The 23140-nt window shown below is 40.5% G+C and overlaps 2 protein-coding genes across 5 annotated transcripts in view; both read left to right on the top strand.

Annotated features, from left to right (window-relative positions):
• Window positions 1-1556: 1556 nt before the first annotated feature.
• Window positions 1557-9202, top strand: cts12 (cathepsin 12). The gene is made up of 7 exons (XM_088918804.1): window positions 1557-1682; window positions 2667-2789; window positions 3032-3196; window positions 4037-4258; window positions 5564-5732; window positions 7624-7729; window positions 9078-9202. Exons 1-7 carry the CDS (start codon window positions 1557-1559, stop codon window positions 9175-9177), a joined length of 1011 nt encoding a protein of 336 aa, XP_088774930.1. The 3' UTR covers window positions 9178-9202.
• Window positions 9203-11985: 2783 nt separating this feature from the next.
• LOC148831676 (laminin subunit alpha-3-like) overlaps window positions 11986-23140 on the top strand; it is a 124833-nt gene continuing 113678 nt past the window's right edge. For all 4 annotated transcript variants that reach the window (XM_088918802.1, XM_088918801.1, XM_088918800.1 and 1 more), the window contains exons 1-2: window positions 11986-12412; window positions 15012-15164. In XM_088918802.1, coding sequence (XP_088774928.1) covers window positions 12140-12412; window positions 15012-15164 — 426 coding nt within the window. In that variant the 5' untranslated portion in view covers window positions 11986-12139. The remainder of the gene's footprint in view (window positions 12413-15011; window positions 15165-23140) is intronic.

The following is a 23140-nucleotide window of genomic DNA, read 5'->3' as shown; positions in this document are numbered from 1 at the left end:
GATGAGATATAAAAATGAGTTCCTGTGTGGTGCAGAGTGGTGGCTCTGTGGCTAAGGATCTGCGCCTATGACTGGAAGGTTGCTGGTTCAAATCCTGTGGCTGGCAGAGGAATCCTACTCTGTTGGGCCCCTGAGCAAGGCCCTTAACCCCAACTGCTCCAGGGGTGCTGTGCAATAGCTGACCCTGTGCTCTGACCCCAAGCTCTCTCCCTGTCTGTGTGTCTCATGGAGAAAAGCTGGGGTATGTGAAAAGATGGATTCCTAATGCAAGAAATTGTATAGGGCTAATAAAGGAATATTACACCACATTTAAACCCCCCCACTGTCTCTTCTGTACAGATGTGTGAGTGAGGACACTTTTTCACTGGTCATTTCAAATTGTTGTAAATGAAAATTAACATTCAGAATTTAAAGAAAGCAGTAATTCCTTAAGGAGCCAATATTAAAGGTTAATAATTATCTATGGTGACACAGCAATAAAGAATCACACACAATATCTTAGGCCTTACCTAAAGCATCAAAATAATAAAAAAGTGAGGATAATTCACAATGTTTTTAAACGTAATCACAGACGTGATGAGATATAATATAATCAAAGCATAAAAGAATGGTATTATATCTTTTTAATCTGAGTTTTTAATAACATTTTGATTTTAAACTCTATAACCTACAGGTGAATATTCTTGCATTAGGACAGATTAAAACTCTTTTCTCCAAGAGGCTAAATAAATTAATCTCTATAGTTAATGTACCTGATTTCTAGGTTATATCATTGGTCTGTGAATGACACAGACTGTTTTTTCAGAATGTTTTTCCAGATCCCTAAACTAAAACTACAGTAAAAGCACAAGAGTTTTTTGAGGCATATTGGGCATGTCGAAACACACCCACTAACTGGAAGAATAAAAGATGGGCTCAAGACACATTGTTATCAGTCTGCTGCAGTACTGAGCTGCAGACGGCTATCCTTGCCTACTGTACTACAGAGATTACAGACACCGGAGATTCTCTGCCTGAAGCAACTTTGAAGGATCAGGTGAGAATCTGACTCTGTTTTTATTAATTCTTTATCAGCTCAACAATTATTTGGGCAAAGTTATGATAGTTATAGGTTTCATCATTTTCAGAAATAATGAAACTCTGGCTGCACTTAAAACACTTAAAACTCTGGCTGCAGTCTTTTATATATATTCTTGGTGTCATATATGTCGAAATGTACTGTATAGTATTAAAATATATACTTTAACTTTTGTAGCCATCTGTGTAATGGGGCAAATTGGGCTTGAGTTAAAACTCTTCAAACAACATAGAAACACAGACTCAAACAGACTCGTTGCTACAAAATGATTTGCAATGCATACATCTACGAGTGGCAAGAATCGAGGATATCTGCATGACACAATTCTTTCCTAGCCTCAGGGTATACAACTGCTCTTTAGAGAGGAGAATATGAGTGTGTGATCGAGAACTTTGTCAACTGGTGACCGGCTGACATACGTGTGGATGGTCCTCATGCCTCTGACCACGTTCCCCCCCTCTTCTTCAGCAGGATCACCATGAAGCCCCTTATTTTGCTGGCTCTTCTGTGCCACTCCACCCAGCGTGCGCTCTGCTCAGAAGAAGAAATAGATTTAGAATGGCAGGCGTGGAAGAGAAGCTTTGGTGTTTCCTACGTCGAGAAGGTGAGAAAGCACAGTGTAATCAGACATGCAGGCGCATCCCAGAAGCCTGGAAAATGGATCGCTGTAAATACGTCAGCAAACATGTTTTTTTTGTGCTTCAGTGTAAACGGTATAATTTAAACAAGAAAAACCATGGCATTAAATCTAATTATACGCTGAAAACAAAGCTGTATGCTTGCATTCATCACACACTTCCGCTAAAAGTGATGACGCAGTTAAGCCTTTCGGCTGGTCTTCTTACATCCATATACCCTGAGCCATTAGAGGAAAAGCAAACAAACAACATGCAAATTGATATTTTTATTCTGTAAAGCTTATGTAAACAATTTTACAATATTAAAGTGTGATGGCACTTACAGTATATAATGCCAGGTTGAGTTTAAAGTGTAAAGGGAATGTAATATTTCTTGGACACACTGCAAGACATATCTGACTACGCCTGAAATCAGAGCTGAAAGACTAAGATAAGAAACAGGACAGTTTTTTTTAATTATGTAACATACTGTATATATATTCTATATGATGCATGATTTAAATTAATGATATAACTGTCACAAACGACTATTTAATATACAGTGTTCCCATGTTCTTGAACTCACTACTTGATCTGTGTTGAGCCACATGTACACGTTCAGATGAATAGTTTGGGTTAGCTTTTATATGCCGAAACATGGACAGCTGAGAAGAAACCCATATGGATTAAATACAGTAGTTTGTTTACTGTTCATTTTATATAATTTTATTTTATAGAGTCAAAGTATACCATGGCTGTGTACAGACAATGCTTCATATTGGGCTACTGTTTAGACTCATTGGCCAAAACATCAGTGTCTGGTAAAGGCAACCTCCCTGGCCGCAGGTATCCTCAGATCTCAGATCCCTGGCTGTATATTTACATTGATTTTGATTTAGCAGCTCTCTGTACAGTGATTTAACAATTCTGGTGAGAGATGATTCTCAAGGTGTGCTCTTGTGTGATTTTAGAGTGATGAAGGTCAGAGGAAAGCCATTTGGGAAGACAACATGAAGCTAATTGAAGAGCACAACCAGAACTACCTGAAAGGCGATAAGAAATTTAAACTGGCCATGAACAAATATGGAGACCTTGTGAGTATTGAGATTTGTTTTCTGTTTTAATTGTTGGTTCAAGTTCCCACCTTTCCCATAGTTTTAAAAATGTGGCAGAAAGTACTGTACTTGCAAACTCTTTGTGACCTTTTTTTCCAAATCCTAGACAAACTGTCAATCTAACACTACGGAGAGGGCAGTCATATTCACAGTTTCATCTCATCTATATGGAGCACTGTTGCTACTCTAGCGTGTTCTTTACTGACTTGTCTTATCTTTAGACCAAAGAAGAGTACAAGATCCTGCAGGGAACAAACATTTACAACAAACCAAGGAAGGTTGGTAAGAGGGATTCTGCCCTCAAGCTCCGTGCTGCAGCTAAGAGACTCAATGCTGTTAGAATCGACTACAGAACCATGGGCTACGTCACTCGTGTAAAGGACCAGGTAATAACCCTGCTCGTTTTCTTTGAACCTTCTTAGAGCTGGAACAAAAGTCTGAAAACAGAAATGCAATGTAATATAACTAAATTAAAATAAATTCCACGGCATGTTATGGAATGTCGGACTCTTACAACATGAAACAGAAGTGGGAAAGCAGGTGGAAATGTGGACAACTGCATCGCAGTGTGGCTCTAGTAGGGAGCTGCAATGGAAAACCTTACTTCATAAGCAAGAAGAAAGAAGATGTTTCTGTGGTGGAGTCTCCTTCAGGCATAAGGCCACTGAAACAGGATGCATTTTTCTTGTTATTTTCAATGTTAAATTAACCTCTTCTTCTAAGATATCTCAGATATTAAAAAATAATGGATTACATTTTGGTTCTATAGTAGTTTGACTGGTTGGAGCTTGTACATTTGCTGTTCATCACTCAAGGATGAATTATTTAGGTCCAATTAAACCAGTAGTAGCACAATTAAGTTCTGGTGTGAAGTCAGGATTGTCACCTGTGACGTGTTTCAGTTGTTAACAGACAAAAGACAATTTGACCACAAAACAGACAAAAGAAAAACATTTGACCACAATGCCTCAAATTTCACCATAGTAAAATGTTGTCTACCTGATTGATTGATTGATTGATGGATTGATTAAACATGAGCCGACTATATAAAGGCAGTGACAGCATTGTTTGCAGGTCCACTCATAATGAGCATCAGAAGGTTTCTATCTGACTATGATCTCTTATCTTACTAACCACACTGAGAAAACTGAGACAGAGACCAAGGCAGATTTCTTCTTGTGTTCATATATCTAAATTGCAAATGAACTATGATCTGTCCTGCACAGGGTTTCTGTGGCTCCTGCTGGGCCTTCAGCACCACAGGGGCTATCGAGGGCCAGCTGTTCAAGAAGACGGGCCAGCTGGTGTCCCTGAGTGAGCAGAACCTGCTGGACTGCTCGCGCTCCTACGGCACCTACGGCTGCAGCGGAGCCTGGATGGCCAACGCCTACGACTACGTGGTGAAACACGGGCTGCAGTCTGAAGCCACCTACCCCTACACATCGCTGGTGCGGAGCGGGGTCACTGCGGAGCGCAGTCTGAGCACATGGGGGGGTGGGGGGGCGCTCAGGGCAGGGACGCTGTCTCAGGGATGTCACTCGCTGGGCTCTTCAGAGTGATCAGCTGTTCTAAAACAGTTACAAAGTGATCAAGTAGTTCTATCAGAGTGATAAAACAGTAGAGTAGAGTAGCTTATTGCCATATGTACACTGAGATTGGAATTCTTCATCATGCTGATCTCTCGGGACGTAAAACAGTACAGCAGACTACACAATGTAGACAGTGGATTACAAGCATAATAAATAATAACAGGAACAATAAACAAATACGTTGTGGAACAATAAATATGTAGTAGTGAGACCAAAATAAAAAGGTAGCCCATGTAAAAAGTGCAGAGTGCCGATGTACAGTATATTAAGGCCCTGCAGTTAGCTGTTGAGGATGTGCACTGCAGTGGGGTAGAAGCTGTTCTTGAGTCCAGTGGTCCGTGCTTTAACAGTGCGGTACCGCTTGCCAGAGCGCAGGGGGGAGAACAGTCTGTGTCCAGGATGGTTGGGATCCTGAATGATGGGTTGGGCTTCATTGTGATGGCGGATGGTGTGAATCTCACCGATTGTTGGTCAATCACATCCTATAATCCTCTGTGCTGTTGTCCTACAACCCTTTGTAGCGCGTATCTGTCACGCAAGATAGTACTGCTACAGTGATGCCACTAGTGAGAACACTTTCTGTGGTTCTGCGGTAAAAGTAAATGAGAAGCTGCCTCCCCAGACTGCATTTCTTTAAGCACAGCGGAAAGTGCAGGTGCTGTTGTGCCTTTTTCGGTCTGAAAAACTTCCCAAAGCCAGGGCAGGATCTTGATTACTGTGGGTTTGGAGCTTGTCTGGGACTTCAGATGCACGTCTAGTGCATTTAATCGATCTGCATTCAGTCCGCTTCCAGGACGTGTATGCAACAAGATCCACTGGGCACTGTGCCTGTCCCAGAAAGTGATGTCAACTATGATATGATATGATATAATTCAGTATATAATCTTAAAGTCAAAGAAAATCTGCTGATTTACAATAGTTAAATTATAAATAATTGAACAAATACGTTTAATTGTTGTTCTTATGGGCAATCTTGTTTTTAACACAACTTCACATTTTCTAAGCCTTTTTGCTGGTGTGGAGCTTGTTTGCTCAGTTTGGTTGGAAAGACGAGAGTCTTACACAAGCGTGAGTGGTATAGGTTCATGTGAATTAGCTGTGGATACAGGTGGGGAAAAAAAACTGTAAACAATATTTACATTTTCATCCTCCGTCTGCTTCCAGGATAACCAGCCTTGTTCCTATGACAAAAGAAAGTCAATTGTTAAAATCAAGGACTACAAATTTATTCCTGCTGGAGACGAACAGGCTCTGGCTGACGCCGTGGCAACCATTGGGCCAATCACAGTCGCTGTGGATGCAGACAATCCCAGTTTCATGTTCTACAACTCAGGTATGGTTCCACACATTAAACGCAATGTGTATTATACCAGGACTAAAACACTTTGGTGTGATGGAGCACTTTTAAAATGAATAATTTCATGTAAAGCAGCCATACAATGTTATTATTTAAATAGCTAAAGTGTACCTTGACAGACAAGCAAAAGCTTTAGGTCTTACTGTCAGTAAACCTTTTTTAGAATGTGGATTAGTAAGCGATGTTTCTTCTACTTTAAAAATCGAAATAATTTTTGAAAAAAAAACCGAAACAATGCTGTCACACGCGTGTCGACATCCTCGATGAATTCTTCAGTGATTCACGCATGTAACCCTCAGGGATGTCTTGCTCCCTGTGTAGAGCGAGTCCTGGAGGAAGTTCCCCTTTGACATTCCGAAGGGGAATTCCGGTTCCAGTTAGCTTCCTGCGATCACGTGAGCTACTCGGGTCTAAGGCCTCCTCTCACCGGTGGTGGTTCTGGAGCTTGTCAGTGTGTCAGGCAGCAGGAAGTCATCAGTCAGTCGACTCTTGCCCCACATCCAGCAGCTCGCTTAGAGGTCGATCCCTGTCCGTGGCTTCTAAAGGCTCTTGGGACAGAAATCAAGAAAACAACACGAAGTGTGTCTGCACACTTGTACTTTGTTTGGCATCATATTGTAACGACTGCGGGCTTCAGTACGGAATGGAGCAGGCTTAGGACTCGGGAAAAGGGGTTGAACAACACATTTATTAACCAGAACCAGGGAAAGGTACACACACAGGGACAGGGGTTACAGCACTGCACCTACACTAAGACACTCACACACTCACACACTCACACACTCACACACGAAGGGAAGAGCCCGTCTCCCAGCCTCTGCCCCACTATATGCAGTCCCGTAGTCCCACCCCCAGGCGCTGTTCTCAGCCCGCCTTGCGTGCGCTTAGACATTCGTATAGAACTAAATCTCCCTTCTAAATCTGAAACTGGCAGGTACAGTACGCTCTATGCATCCTGTCTGGGAATTGAAGTTTTTAACCGCCTCTACGGAACCCAGTATGGCGAAGGAGTTTGGACCTTCCGCAGTTCCCAGGGGTCGGTGCAGTGTGGTGATCCAGAAGTGCCGGCACAGTCAGCTAATGACACAGAGCAGGCCTGAACCTGAGCTTGCAGCATCTAGAGTACAAGCCTCATCCTCCGTTCTGAACAAGTGCTTTTACTTGCGCTTTAGTTGTGTGGGAGCCTCTGTAATGTTTGTTTCAGACACCATAGGTTAAGATGCATAAGTTAAGGTGGTATAGAAAACACAGCTGCATTCCGAATGATGCAAATGTAATTTATCATGAAAGGGCGTTACATTGGATTTTAGTTACTGGACTTGCAATCCATTTGTATCTTTAATAACACTCAGCATATTCCTCCGTTTGAGCTTTTCATAGTCTCTACTACCAACTTTATCAATCCAGTTGATCTTCCCAGTTACATACTGTACAGGGAACACGATTACTAGGAGAGGTTACTAGTCGGATGTAATCAGGAAATGATTCATCCATTCATTTTTAATTGCCACTTCACCCAAAACAGAGATGTGGAGGTTCAAAGCCTAATGCAAAGCAGTGTGTGCAGAGGAGGATACATCCTGGATATATGCCCATTATATGGATGCCAGCCCATTGTACGGCACATTCACTCAAAAACAAACAAGAGACAATTTAGGGAGGCCATTTAACTAAGACGGCAGATCTCTGGGTTGTGGGAGGCCATGACAAGAATATACAGTACAAACTAGACATAGAAAGTGCCCTGGAATTAAACTCAAGATCAAGAGCTGTAAGGCAGCAACAGTAACAGCCACTCCAATATAACTACCCCTGGATACAGTACAATGCTGAGAACAACAGGAATCATTCACTGTTCTTCCTGTAGGAATTTATGAAGAACCCAACTGTGACTCAAATAACCTGAGCCATGCAGTGCTGCTGGTTGGTTATGGATCCGAGGGAGGTAAAGACTACTGGATCATTAAAAACAGGTGGGCCATATAATGTTTGTTTTCACCCTGTACAAGAAAGGATGCATTATATTCAGTTATTAAACACCAGGAAGCTTGAATATATAGAGTAGCAAACTTTTGTGTCAGACAAGAAAGACAAAGTGTCTCATTTGCTAGTTTGGGCTTCCCTGTTATCTTCACCAAGTGTCGGGGATTTTATACCAGCCCATGCGTCTGATGCTACAGTGCGACTCACCCGACTGATTGGCAGATACTCGGACAATCACAACAGGGAGCCAGTGGGAGGACTGGAGTAGTGCAATAGCATGAGGGAGGTGTGGAAGAGAAAAGGAGGGAAAGGGGATGAGGTGGAGAGGGCAGACTGTGTGTTCAGGGAGGCCAGATACACCAGTCAAGGCAGGAGGGTCCAGGGTCTGGGGCGGAAGTACTGTAGGTCAGTCACCAGGGAAGCAGGAGTTTGCAGAAGCAGAAATGTGTTGGGGGTAGGAGGGGGGGGATTAAGGGAGACACTGAATGTCTTGGCAGAGGAGGAGTGGAGGAGGTGGTGGTGGAGACAGGAGAAAAAGAAATGGGGAGATTTCTGATGGGGGGGAGGAAGGGGTGACTCAGAGACGCTGAGTGTGAGATGGTGGGAGAGCAGGATCAGCCCATGAGGACCCAGACCCATGAGAACCCAGAGAGTAGGTGTATGGAGAGGAGGGCAGGAGAGCTCTGAAGGACAGAACCTCAGCAGTACGGAGGAGAGAGTCTTCCCAGCAGTGCCGGGACGTGAAATCACAGACACAGCAGGAGAACCCGGTATGAGCAGTGCAGAAACGTCTAAATACTGCCTCTGAGGTCAAAGTGTTCTATCTGGTTTTATGAGAGATGTAAGAGAAATTGAAAATACCATAGTTTGTCATACAAGACATCTTGTTTGGTATTTAGCCATGTGCTGAGTACAGGGAGGCAAAATAAAGCAGCCATATATTATGGTTAATTATTTCCATTGTTTTGACACCACAGAGATTAGAGTGTATTGCATTGACGAGTAAATGAAGCTACAGAGGTGTTTTGGATTACAGGAACTTAAAAGTGATGGTGATTCCCTGAACATGTTTAGCTAGTGTATCATTTTGTTTTTTGTAGAACAGAAGAGTTAGAGTTCACGGATCCCTGACAGACTTCCTGTAAATCATTTGCTGGCTTTATCACCTAGTTTGTACTCCTAAATTTAGTTTCACTAAATGCAGCACGATCGTTACTCTTTCTGAGGGCACAAGGGAAGATGAGGTGGAGCAGGAGGGTTCAGCAAGGTTTTCCGTTGCTGTTGACCTGCAGCAGCTCTGGCCAGTCTTGACTCTTGGGATCCTCTGTTGTTCTGCAGCTGGGGCACTGGCTGGGGAGAGAATGGCTACATGAGGATGATCAGGAATAACAACAACGCCTGTGGGATCTCAAGCTACGCTCTCTACCCGGTACTATGATACCTGCACCACCGCAGGAGTCGATACAGCAGCAGCATTAATGAAGCATTTATTTATTAAAGTGTTGAAAAAACAAGACATTTCAGACAAGGTTCTTTTAAAAAAATACTTGAAGATGTATTTTTTTTATAAAACTATCATGCCACTATTATTAGGCATTTTTAGGATATAGTAATATATTACTAGATCTGTATAACTGCAGTAGGTTAAACATAAATAATCTTATGTTGCAAAGAAGGAGAGTGAAGTCATGGTTCATGCAGAATAAAAGGCTGGCAACTTGATATTTTTTTTAGTTTAGAGTCTGGTACACAAAATTATGTGATCTTGGCGAGGCTATTTTTGTAAGTTGGCAAAGCAGAAAATGAAAGCTGTGAAAACGATATTAAATTATCCACTGCAGATTTTTCAGATGAAGCTTGTTTCCCCGACCACAGAGATCAGGATCCTTCCTTTGGCTGACACACACCACTTCCGTCAATATCAGTGATCCAAATCCGGACTCCAAGGGAGCTCATTATTCGTTCTGCAAACATTGGGTTTCACATGCTATAATATTTATTCAGTTATGTTGTATTTACAGACTTTGTCAGGGAGAAAGGGAGGTTTAAAGCGAACAGTTGCCAGTTCTTTTTCAACCACCTGTAAACATTTTCTACAACACTGCGCATACATTTGCATTAATCATCATGATTCATTCTTCTGTCTCCCACTTTTAATTGCTAAAATATTGTTTTCCTCTCTAATACTATGATCAACTGTAAAACAAACATTACTATGTCTGTTTGCCAAAATGCTCTAGAGCTGCATGCAGTAGTGAAAAGGAAAGCACATTGAAACCAGATATTTTATGACCAACTGGTTTTGTAGTATTACATTTTAATTGTTATAGGGGTAATTACAGTTCTTTCACATTTTGATAGGGAACATCTAAATTTATAGTTATTTAAAATAGCAAATTAATGCAAAAATGAAAGCATAAAACAAAGTGAGAGGATGTAGTAAGGTATTGTATTGTTAACTGAACTCATTAGGAGTAAGGTTGTCTCCACCCATAACTAAAATTTTGTTTGTGTCCACCTATGCACGATCAGTACAAGCTATGTCTTCCTGCAACCTGGAGCATCTCAAATGCACAGGGCAGAAGCTGGGACTTTATCTTAGCACACACAATACAGAACAAACAACATCCAACCTCCATACAGGTGGCACCTCATCCTAGAATCACCACAAGAGCTGTGCAGCAGCAGGACTGATCACTAATCTGTTAAGGTTACAACCGACTCAAAATTTATAGCAAGTTCAAAAGTGAGCATTGTTCTGAATTGTACCTTTTTAAATGAAACGATATCTTCGAAGACACTGATCAGAATTAATGGCTTCTCTGTGCTCTGTATTATTTTAAGATCTTTTTTGAAGCACCAGGGTGAAATTCCCCCTTTGCTTGATAGAGGGTGCTCTTTGATATATTGCAAAAGTCGTGCATTGGAATTATTATAATTTATTGCTGGACACTGCTGTTTCAGTTTCTTATAACAGTGCTCTTAAAACATAAACGCACACTAGAAATAAAGAAATGCATTTCAAAATGCAGCATATTAAGTCAAATTATATTGAACTCCGAAGTGAAAGGTGTCACTGGGAAGATGACAAAATGTATCAACATCAAAATAACCTTTAAGGTCTGAATAAAATAATTTTATGAACCAAATTGAGCCTTCTTTTATTCTCTTCTTCTCTAATCAATATATTTTAGAAATTGCTTTTGTCTGAAATTGATGGTATTTGCGCTGTATCTGAAGTGCAGCCCGTAGACCCAGGTTTTCTGAAACTTTAAACCTACGAGAAGTATTAAAGCTTAATGCAAGGAAACATGAGAAAATGTTACTTCTGTCGAGATTAGATTTTAATAGTTGGCATGGTTTCAGTACAGTTTAACTGAATAAGCCATCCAAAGGCTTATCTTGTTCACAGAATTCGAGGGAAAGGAAATAAAAGCAATTTGACTAATCTTTCTCGTGTTTGTGAAGGAGAACCTTAAAATGAAAAAGCCTAGTATAATTTCTGATATTTTATTTGCATTTAAGGACTTGTTACATACAGTACGTTTTTTTTACAGAAAACAAGTCTAAAAAAATTTGATAATAAAATTAATTTTAGCAATAAATAACAGTACGACTAAAATGTGACTAATTTACTAATTAAATTACAATACAGTTGTCAAAATGGTTACTGTAAAGTCAAACGGTGATTCAAAATCATTTACTATATCGCCTCAGAACAGTACCAGTGAGGGCAACCACGCGTTGTTGTTCAACAAAACCAATTAATAACCATTATAATGAACATTTTCTTAATACTAGATGTAACGGAAGTAAACCTCAGTAGTTAATGATAAAAATATGACCAAGTAAATTTTTATCCCAAAGTCTTTATTTAGTATGTTTTGTGAAAGACGTTTCATGCGTGCACTGATTTCTGGTTCTGCAAAAGTAAAGCTAATTTACACCCTGAAGTGTTTCCCATCCGAATAAACATTTACACGCGTCCAGACGCAAACGCCAGGTGTGTGTGCGCGTTGGGGCACTGCGGTACACAGCAGTCCGCCTCAATAGCTGACAGAATATAGTTTCTTTACCACAGCCCCGTGGTCTCGCATAGGCATGAACGCTGATACCCGATACTCCTGAGATGACACTTTGAAGGTGGATAAGACGCCACAGCTAATCTATTTTAAAAGCACCTTTTAAAGCTCCGGACTGGGGCGCAGTCCTTGGGCTCGAATCGCACAAACGCCCGGGTCCGGTTCGTGCGTCCGGACGGGCATGTGAGGTTCGGAGGGCGAGCGCTCTCCCTGCGGCGTGCGTGTGTGTGTGTGCGTGTGCGCGCTGCTCTTCAATGGAGCTCTGGTAACGGAGCGGTGCGCTCGGGGCTCCAGCACTGTCAAGGGAACATCAAGTTCATGTCAGACATGGCGAGGAGGACGAGGCGATCGACACCTGCCGCCCCGCTCTTCCCTCTATTTTTGGCTCTTCTCCACTCCGTGCGCGCTCAGCTCCCCGCGAACGAAGTGGCGGGGTTCAGTCTGCACCCTCCGTACTTCAACCTGGCGGAGGGGGCTCGGATCTCTGCCACGGCGACTTGCGGAGAGGATGAAGCTGGCAGGCCCAAGACCGAGCTCTACTGCAAGCTTGTGGGGGGACCAGCTGCGGGGCTGGCGAGCCAGACGATACAGGTATCGTTCAAAGCGTGCGGCGATTTCTCCACCGGTAACGACTTTGTGCATGTACTGTACGTTTGACCGTTTTCATACTTCTTTTCCCCTCATGAATGAGGTATGCATCCCAAGTTTTATTTTTTTTTATCGGACATACGGTACAGTGCGCAGATACAGTAGGTGCCAATAGGTAAAGTTATGTCAACCAAGTGCGCGCTTCGACACCATTATTCACTGGGGAATGGTTTGTAGGAAAAGCAATTTATCTGCAAAACACGACTCTTATTTGCCTGCAATGACTTATACATTGACAGAGTGGTTAGCGAGATAACATTGTCCCGCGGTTAAATGTAGTCAGGATCTTTCTAAAATGAGAAACTTTGAGACTGAGAGATTATGTAGAGGCTTAGAAAGTTTTCATTTGAATACTTACCAATTGGTAACTTCATTGCTACTTAAAATATCAGTAAAAGGCAGTTCTAGAACAAGCACATCTGTCTGCATTCTAATGTACTAAATCTATTATATAGAGGTCCTGTTTGAGAAACTGATTTGCATATTTGTAATATTCTGACTATTAAAATAACCAAATACATGATAACAGTGGTCATTAAAATCCAAAGGTTCAGTACTTTTTAGAAAGTTTATTGCAGTTCTTGCAACTTTATCAGTTATAAGCATGGATGTGGTGAAGCTTTAAATATTTAAAATTTAGACTAGGTTTACAGGTCTTGTTTTAACATTTAAATTCCTTTACTTATTGTGTGCATAACTCTCCAGAAAGCTGTTTGAACCATTCCAACTTCACAAGAGTTCATTGAAAAGCATCTACTAACCTATATACCTAAAGAAAAAATAGCTATAAATTAAATTCTAATGCTACACTGCTACATCAATTTGAAATAAACCTCCTCAGACATATTGAATTAAAATTAAAAGTCCTCAAGTCTCAAAGTATTGTATTATTTGCTTTTTACAACTGTCTAAATATAGTCATTACAATTTTGCAAAACCCAGAGAGGAGAGAGACCTGTTGGCAATTTACAGCTGCCAATATTTATCTCAAAATGAATTATCACTCTTAAATTCTATTTTGTAGTTTGTAGGTAAGATATACAGTGCATTCTAAAATACTGCATAACTTGAGGCAAGTCCCCATATCTAAAGTGTGGTGAGGTTCTGTTATACCATTAACCACTGTGCTGATTTTTCAAGTTATTTTTGTAAAGTCGCAGTTACACTCAGAGAAGAATTGTGTGGTGGTTGTGGTTATTTGTCTCACAGGTACCAAAGCCCATGATGAGGTACAGTAGTCTTTCTGCATTGTACTGATTCTGCACTGTGGGAGCTGAGACTTTGTTGACTCCTGACAATTACAACCAGTTATCAATTGCCAGCTCTCTCGCCTGTCAACTGAATGCTCATGGCCAAAAGGTGGTCATTTCTGAAGAACTGTTAGGGCTTTTTTCTATAATTTGAATTTCAACTTATTAGGAGAGGAAGCTCTAGCCATTACTCCATAGTGAGTGGTACACACTTGCTGTGTACAATTGATATTTGATATAGATATTAGTTTCTTTATTGATTATAATAATAATTGCTTATACTTATATAGCGCTTTTCTGGACACTCCACTCAAAGCGCTTTACAGGTAATGGGGACTCCCCTCCACCACCACCAGTGTGCAGCCCCACCTGGATGATGTGACGGCAGCCACAGTGCACCAGAACGCTCCCCACACACTAGCTATCAGTGGGTAGGAGAGCAGAGTAATGAAGTCAATTCATAGAGGGGGATTATTAGGGGGCCATGATTGGTAATGGCCAATGGGAAATTTGGCCAGGACGCTGGGGTTACACCCCTACTCTTTTCGAGAAACACCCTGGGATTTTTAATGACCACAGAGTGTCAGGACCTTTTACGTCTCATCCGAAGGACAGCGCCTGTTTACAGTATAGTGTCCCCGTCACTATACTGGGACATTAGGACCCACATGGACTGCAGGGTGAGCGCCACCTGCAGGCCCCACTAATACCTCTTCCAGCAGCAACCTTAGTTTTTCCCAGGAGTCTCCCCTCCAGGTACAGGCTAGGCTCACACCTGTTGAGCTTCAGTGGGTTGCCAGTTGTGAGTTGCAGAGTGATATGGCTGCTGGCATTTGTGTTACAAGGAGATTAAAATCTTTATTGTTGCATACTGCAAAAGTCTTACTTAAAGTTTGAATAAATGCCACATACATTCTATTAACCATTCTCATATTATCTGCACTCAGAGAGCCCTATTTATTTTGTGCAAATAATTTGTAACCTGTTTTATGCAGAAATAATGATACTGCTGTGCAATCCAATCATTGCATATTATCATTTAAACAGCAAAGAGCCCTCTAAATTCCCACCCCACTTTCTTTACACACAAAACTGTAGTTATTTTTGACTGTCCTGTTGGCCTCGTAGTCAGAGAGAATGCTACTGTACCTTACTGGTCTTTGAGTGAGGCTGGAGATCCATTTATTGCAAATGGAGACGTACAGTATATCCATGTTTCATGGATGCATGATTGTTTGTCACGGTGGATAGTGATCAGAAATGTGATCAGAACTCTGCGCCTCCTGTTCCAGGGCCAGTTCTGCGGTTACTGCAATTCCCACGACCCCAGTACCGCCCACCCGGCGAGCAACGCTATCGACGGGACAGAGCGCTGGTGGCAGAGCCCCCCCCTCTCCAGCGGGCTGGAGTACAACGAAGTCAACGTCACGATGGACCTGGGCCAGGTGAGCGTGCCGGGGCGGGGCGCGCCCTCTGGCCAGCAGCTCGCCAGAGCTGTGATGGCCGTGAAAGGGTCGTGGGCGCCCGCGCTGCGGCCGGGCGCAGGGCGCCGACTCGGGAGGTCGTCTGTAGCTTGAACGAGAGACGCTTCCTTCTGGAGTTGCTTAGGTATTTTTGTAGTGATGTCAGTATTGGGAACAGTACAGTGTTTTCAAAATTTTTTCACCAAGGTTTTGAATTTAGGAGTCATTTTGATTTCTCCAGCATTACACGTGAGACATACCACAGTACAAAATGCCTTTGATGTATGAGACAGGCAGGGGTTAAAATATATACATGTTATGAGCTTCAAGTTTTTATTCAAGTCTGCTCTAGTGTTTCCTACCATTATAACAGCTTGCAACTTACCTGTTATTAATACAGCTCATTTATAGAGAGAAGACCCCAACCTTGTCATTTAGCAATGTTTTGATCAGTGTGATCAACGTGATTTGATTGGTAGATTGTCAAATAATGTTGGTGTCATTTAGGAAGTGGTCCAGTATTGTCTCACTCACTCAGTTGCATTAATAACAGTTGAGTTCTATCTTTAGAAACGCAATCACAACAAGTACTGTAAATGTAAACTATGAAATATGAAGTATTGTAGCTGATCTATTAGCTCTTCTATCTGTTAGCTAATCACCTGCCTATTACCAATCCTTGTCAGGTGTTTCTTGTCATTAATGATGTTTGTTCTTCCCTACAGATCTATAAAGCTAAAGAACTACATTTTGTAAGACAAAATGGTTTTAATCTCTTAACAAAAATATTTCGTTAGAAGATCGCCATAGAATTGTTTCTGCAAACTGCCAGGAATGTGGAATGAAAAGAGTAGAAGGACCCAGAATATCTTAAGCTTTTTCCCAGCGGTTTCTGCTTGATAAAGTGCAGGGTTGAGATTAGTGTTGTCCAAAGGCAGAGTATGACCTTGTAGGGGTCTCATGTTGAGGATGATGGGACGCTAGCTGTCGAAGGGGGTTCCTTGGCGCGCAGGAGGTGTGAAGTTGTTAGCACTCGCAGCAGGACTGGAGCTGACATGACTCATGAAGCTGCACCTATTGCTCAGTTACTCATTCAGGAAAAGAGAGCTGACCAGGGATTAGTGGATCAGCATCAGGATTTTAAACCTCTTACCTTGAAGCCAGTCTCAGATCTTCTCTCTGCTGGCCGTGCAGCTGCTAACTCCTGTCGGCAGAGGGGCAATGGGTACCCGGCCAAAGGTCACCTCACACCTCACAGCGTTCGTGTGGTGTGCAGTGAGAGCGGATCTCTGTACGCATAGCAATGTCTGTCGCTTTCTGTCTCGTGTTGTAACTGGCAGATGGAGTGACTCCTCTATAAATAGTGTATCGTTTCTGTCTCTATTTTTGCAGAACTATTAGAGCAGTACTGTTTGAGATGTGATTGTTTGTTTATTTGGGAAATGTAATTACTGAATTATTGGGTGCTTAAAAAGGCCAGACCAAATCCTTCACAGAGTACTCTCAGAGCTCCGCAACCCATTTTGGCACCAAATACCTCTTTTTGTCAGGCAGGCTTAAAAAGCTTTGCACAGCAAAACCTTTCAGAACGTAGACTGTTAAGAGCTGAACGTGAAGTGGCTTTGTGTCATTTTGTGTTTAGTTGTGGGGCTTAGCACTTCATCAGTGAGAAAAAACAAACAAATGTTCCTCCTTTTTACTGGGTGACTGTTTAACTATTGTCCTTGAATGTGCGATGCTGAAATAATTCTGAGCTTTCATTGTTGTCTTCTGGGAAATAAAAAAAATAGGCAAAGCACCTCATAATGTCAAAATGAAGGAATGAATTTATACATTCATTTACTCCTTTATTTTAGAAGTTTAAAAAAGTTGGGTGGGGGTGAAAGAGCCCCTGCAACATTGTGGTAGATTTCTGTGAGCTTTAAGCCATTTGTGTAAAAAACGGTGCACTTGTCTGCAACAAAAAAGAAACATTCAAAGAAACCTAGGCTTCAAATCTACACTTCCGTATAAAAAACCCTTGTCACTTCAATTCAAATTTAAATTCTTTTGACAGGTATTTAGTTAAGTGGATTTAGTTAAGGGACCTGTATTCTGAGATATGGCTGAGTCTGAGAGGATTCATTGGAAATAAACAGAATATTGTGGTTAAGTTTTATTTTACATGCAAATGGTTGATTTATTGAGCTACATATCCTTTTCCATTATATACAGCTGAGACTTTACTGCGGAGAATAAACCTCATTGTCCATGGATCTTGGGTACAGTACAGGTTTACCATTTCAAAAGTGTATATTGCAAAATTTCTATTGTCTTTTCTCTTCTAATGCAGAAAGAGTTTATGATAGAGTGGTCTATGACTATAGAAAAGTTAATTTATAAAATTGCAAGCAAGGTTTCCCATTTTTCCTTTCCAGATGTGGTATATGGCATTCTCACTCAATATGAGATACCCTTGTGCTACTAGGCTATATCAAGTGTATACTGTATGTCGTCTACTAAGATACAAGGCAAGAAATAAAAAAATGTAATTTCTGTGCTCAGTGTAAGCCTTTAAAAACTCTAGCAAACTTGTATTTGTGTGTTAGATTTCTTTAGTAGGGCTTCATGAATGCTACATTGCTGCTGTGCAGAGCTGTACTCTTTTCTCTTAAGGCCTGTATGGATTTTCATTGGGCTGAATTCTGTACTTCTTGAAATAATTATGTACTGTAACTGGAATTCATTCAGTTATTATTAAATAGGCTTAGCCAAGGAAACGTTTGGAATATGTTACTGTATTTCAGACAAACTATTTATTGGGCCATGAAGTAATTGGGAAGAAACTTTCTATGCCAACTATACAATTGATTCTTATTATTAATATTTCTTTATTGTAAAAATGACTTGTAAATCTCTCGATTTTCTTTTATCATGTGGCTCTTACGTGATGCTTAGTGAGTTTTGAAATGATCTGTATTTTTGGCAATGTTTTTATTTCTTCTGCACTTTAACCTTACTTCAGGGAAAATAAGATATTCAGTTATCCACTGCAGTGACTTTAGGATTAACCACATTTATGAAATGGTTGATCATCTGATGTTTTTAGGTAGTGAATTGTTGACTTTCAGTAGAATTAGCAAACAAAAATGTGTACAAATAGAGGTATTTAATGAAGCAATTGCAAATAAAAATGTCTTGCAAAAGCATGTACAAGACAACTTATGAAAACCGGGAAAATATTTTTTATATCACTAAAGTGTCTATCACTAGTATTTAAAAATGATTTACATGCTTTCTTCTAAATAAGTGATGCATGCACGATACGAAGGTGCCTTCATTTCTATTGTCAGAGGTTACAGTACTGTATGTAGGCCTCACTGTTTCAGATCTTTTTTTATGGCTGCAAATAGGACGTATTTTGATTTTTCAGATTTTTGAAACAGTTTTCAGTGACACTGACTTCTGCTTTGTAAGGTATCTACTCCAGTTCTACTTATTAGTTATTATAGTTACTTGTTATAGTTATACCCACTGGCATGTGATAGCCCAGCGATGGAAGCTTGCTGCTTTCTGAAATGTGGACAGATTTAGCTCTTTCAGTACCAGTTGTTCCTGTGGAGTAATAACACATCGGTGTGTGTGTGTGTGCGTGTGGTGTTGTAATGCAAGTTCTTTTTTAGCTGTGATTTTGGCAGCAGGCATCAGGAATTTCAGAGGTTCCTAAGACAAGCAGATGCACAGATTCACTAACGAGAGAGCTGCCGTAACCTGTCTCACATTTTTTCCCTAAAAAAATCTCAGCTGCCTTCCCCCCAGGATAAAAGGAGAATCGAGTGGAGAAATCTTTGAATTTTTCCAGGTGCATGTTTGCATGTTTACCTTTCCCATATTGAAGTGAGAGTGATGTATGGTTTTATTCAGTTTCCACAATGTAAAAGTAAAAATCAGTACGTTAGCTTGTATAATTCGCTAGTTACAATTTTGACCAGTGGATCTTTTACATCATACAGTATCTCACTCCCTTGCAGAATCTGTGATTTTATTTTTCAGAAGGATGCTTAAAAAACACGTGATAGATTTAAAAGAAAATGTAAAACGTGAATAGAATGCCGTGTCTGTACTTCAATTCTTCTGTTTAGGAGCATCTTGTCTGTTTTTTTTTCTTTGCCTCAAGAAGTGGTCGTTCTAGTAGTATCTCACATGAGAAAGGGAGATAGCAAGCTGACAGTTCAAAAATTCGAGGAATGAGGCATGCTCTGCATTTTTTTCAAAAAGCATTTTGATTCTTCATCCGCAATTTGTCAGGCGGAGGGTCTTGGTATGGCCACCTTTTAATATTGACTAACTTTTCAGTGAGAGCCTGACATTTTGACAACGGGTTATTACAGGTAGCCAGGACTCATTCCAGTGAGACTGACCCTCTGATTCTTGCTTTCTGGGCTTCGGTCTGTGATTGCAAGGATGTAAGAAAGCCTTGTTAGAGTGTCAGGCTTTTTGTTGGGGTGGGGTTTGGGTGTTAGTTTTTAATTAATGTGAGCATAAATAAAATAGCTTCTTTCGAGGCTATATGACAGAGGGCTGATTTTAAGACCTATAATATGAATTGAATAAAAACTGTTTTTTTAGACAAAGAGCTAATATCTGTTTTGCAGAAATATTTTGTTGGAATTAGTCAAATAATGATCACCCAATCCATTCCATTGCAGGATTTGTGTACAACCAGCTTTATCGTTGGTTTATTATCTATAAGTTGGTTGTACGTAAAGCATTCTAATTTAATTATATATTTAAACAGCTGGTTGTATGAAAGACTTGCAGTGAACTGGAAAATCTGGTGTTTGACAAAGCTTTATTATGTTAAGATTTACTTGAAAATAAATTCTGAAACGTAATTTATTAAGCATCTCTTAAACTCTTGTGCCTCTGCTTGTTACAAATTTAGATCTGCATCTTCAGAGTAGTTTTATCAACTATTATCAAATAGCAAGGTCTTAAATATGGAAATTACAAGTATGACTTTGACAACAAAACCCTAAAGAACATCAACCTCATTATACTTGAACTATAATAGTGATTATTAAAATCATCCACTTGTTCTTTTCAATGTTTAAAAAGTATTGTCAGAATGTTTCATGTAGTAATCTCTTTCCTTTAACTGTATGAAAGTGTACCTTACATTTGAGTTGACGTTTTGTGAGAAAATATTTACATGGTCAAGCTCCTCTATTGAATTCACGATTGTGTCTTTTTTCTCTCCCCTTATGCTATTTCAGTAGTTAGTAGTTAGGTCCTTAAGAATACAACAGAGGGATGACTGGCCTAGCTGAGGGAATGACAGCCCAGCCACAAGTATAAGGCTGTCCAAACCCTCCTCACTTTTGTGAGGAATGAGCCAGGGAGCTGCTACATGGGTGCTGAGGCAGGGGGAGCATGTTAGATATACGTGAAGGGAAGTCCTGGGTGTGAGACTTATATATGTAAATGAGCAGAAGTGTTCAGGGTGAGGATCTGATCTTCCTCCCAAGCTTGTGTTGTGAAAGCCATTAATCAATTAAGGAGAAATTTGAACAAGCGTTTTTTTGTGAATTGTAAGATCTAGTGACATAAATCCTCTAATTACAGTCTTACAAAAGTAATAGCTGTACCTGATTATTGAAAAATATAAATTGTGTATTATGTACTTAATTTCTTTTTATGTTCCTTCTTCAGTGTGGCTTGCCTGACAATGTGAGGTTAACAAGTGAAAACCAAGCAGTCAGATTCACCTGTGAATTTAATGAGGGTTTTCATGAGTTGAAGCTTTGCTGGGAGGAGGGTTACTGTTAATTAATTGGGTTACTGTTTGTTAGGAGGAATGGTTCTCTTTCTTTTACTTCTTGTACTTCATGTAAAAGCATGCTGTATTATCAGTGCTGTTAGCTATGGATTCAACTTCATCCACATTTTTCTTTTTTAAAATTCTTACTAGAAATTGTCTATCACACTCAGTCTCATCAGCAGTCTGATCTGAGTGCACCAATGTTTTCAAAGACTGAAATTAAGCATTATTTCTGTATTTGTGCACGTTGCCTTGCAAAAATTGCTAGATTTAAAATTGTAAATAGCCAAAGGAAGAAAGAGAAGAATGAGGCAGTGGCCTTGGTCATTTTGGGTAAAAGGATTTAAACCAATCAGGAACTCTAGAGGCAAAGACCAAAACATGCAAGTTGTAACAACTGCCTCGGTCTTTGTGTCAAGTGATCAAATTGTAAATTGTGGTCAGAATTGTAAGTTGTACTACATTTCATGTAATATTAAAATAGTAATAATAAAATGCCACACATGGTAGCAGTGGAGTTGGTTTGTAAGGGCTGCAGTATGTGCAGTATTGGTTCATGCCGTATATAAATGAGATCAGGCGAGCCAACATTTTCCTTCTCATCTGTACTTATTTCTTTATAGACCACAGCAAGCCTGTCCAGACCTATTACACTGCTTAAAAGGTTCAGGAAGGCTGGTGTGGAAACGTGCTGTAGTAGCCAAAAAGCTTTTTGTATGAATTTATGGATGTCTGTGACTGAGATTGAAAGTAATAATCTCTTAACACCTTGCACCTGTTCTGCAAGACAGACGTTTGTACCACGTGCTTTTTTTAAAATTGATTTTAAATGTTACTTCTTTTGATGTGCAAGATTTTTATCACAGAAACTTCTTAGCATACTGTGGCGCTACATCTGCCGCACATTCTCCCTCCCTTACATCATCCACTGTGATACTTTCTGTGTGTTTCTCCTTGACTCAGCTGGCTCCTCTGAGTTTTTAATGTTGCAGTGACTCATTCTGTTTCTCTGTTTTGTCCACAATGTTTTGTGTTCAACAAAGTACTGCGTTGTAAAAAATTGCTCTCCTACTGTGTTTTAAGGGGCAATTAGGCAATTTGTTAGTTTCATTTTTGCCTGTGCTTGCCCTCTTACTGCTTCGTCTGTTTCCTCAACCAAACTGATAAAGAGGACAGCAGTTCCATCAGCCAGCCCAGTGGAAAAATAACTTTTTGTGATGAACAAGCTACTTCAGTTGGAGCCAGGCCTATATATTGTCAGCAGGCTCTTTGAAAAACAGTGTTGATGTGTGTGCAGCAGACAATGGATTTATTGCTTTATTTTTAGAAAAACTAATACATTATATACATACTCAAGTGCATGCATATAAAAACCTACCGCCAGAAAGATTTATGTGTTGAAATGAAATTTGTGAGTGTGCAGTTGTCTTGGCCTTATGAACTATGTTTTAAATGTTCTTGTCCTTTGCACCTCACCGGTGGAACCAGGTGCCTAGAAAACGCTTCCTGAAGACACAGCTGTTCTGATCACACTTTTAAATGGGGTGGTTCACCGCAGTATTGCTATAGTATCTGTGCCTTGTTTTGTTTAGGTCGCCATGATTTATTATTGTGCTGTTTTAAGTGATTCGTGTTTATGCTGATCTGCATTGTATTTTTGCGCTGCAGTTTTTACAATTCATTAACTGTTTTGAATGTTACTTTGGATAAAGGTTTTGACCTTAATTACTTCTATTTATTTTGACCTTAAATGCTGGTGCATTACTGTCAGCTGCAGCACCTCAAAATCTTCATATCGTGGGTCATAACACACCAATACTATATATCATTTATCACCAACAAGTGTGATGGGGACCATTTAAGCTTTTAGATGATGAACCGTGAAAGGCACTATGACGGTCACTATTATCGCTCACAAGAAAATGTCCTTGTGAGTAATTCTCCAGAAATCCGTTGTAGGCTGGGCTGCCATATGGCCAATGAAGAACACATCTGGCCTTGGAAAAGCAGATACAGTACCAACAAAACGGATAGTTCTCATTCTTCACTACAGAATGGAATTCTTCACCACAGCGCTGCACGCTGTGGTGCTTCAAGCAGTGCCTGTGTGAACCATCTCATCCGCGCCCCGCCAGAAGACACATGATGGCCCTGAAGG

Source organism: Atractosteus spatula, chromosome 6 (assembly GCF_055471065.1).
Source record: "Atractosteus spatula isolate fAtrSpa1 chromosome 6, fAtrSpa1.hap1, whole genome shotgun sequence".
NCBI lineage: Eukaryota > Metazoa > Chordata > Actinopteri > Semionotiformes > Lepisosteidae > Atractosteus > Atractosteus spatula.
This window is presented reverse-complemented; position numbering and strand designations above follow the sequence as displayed.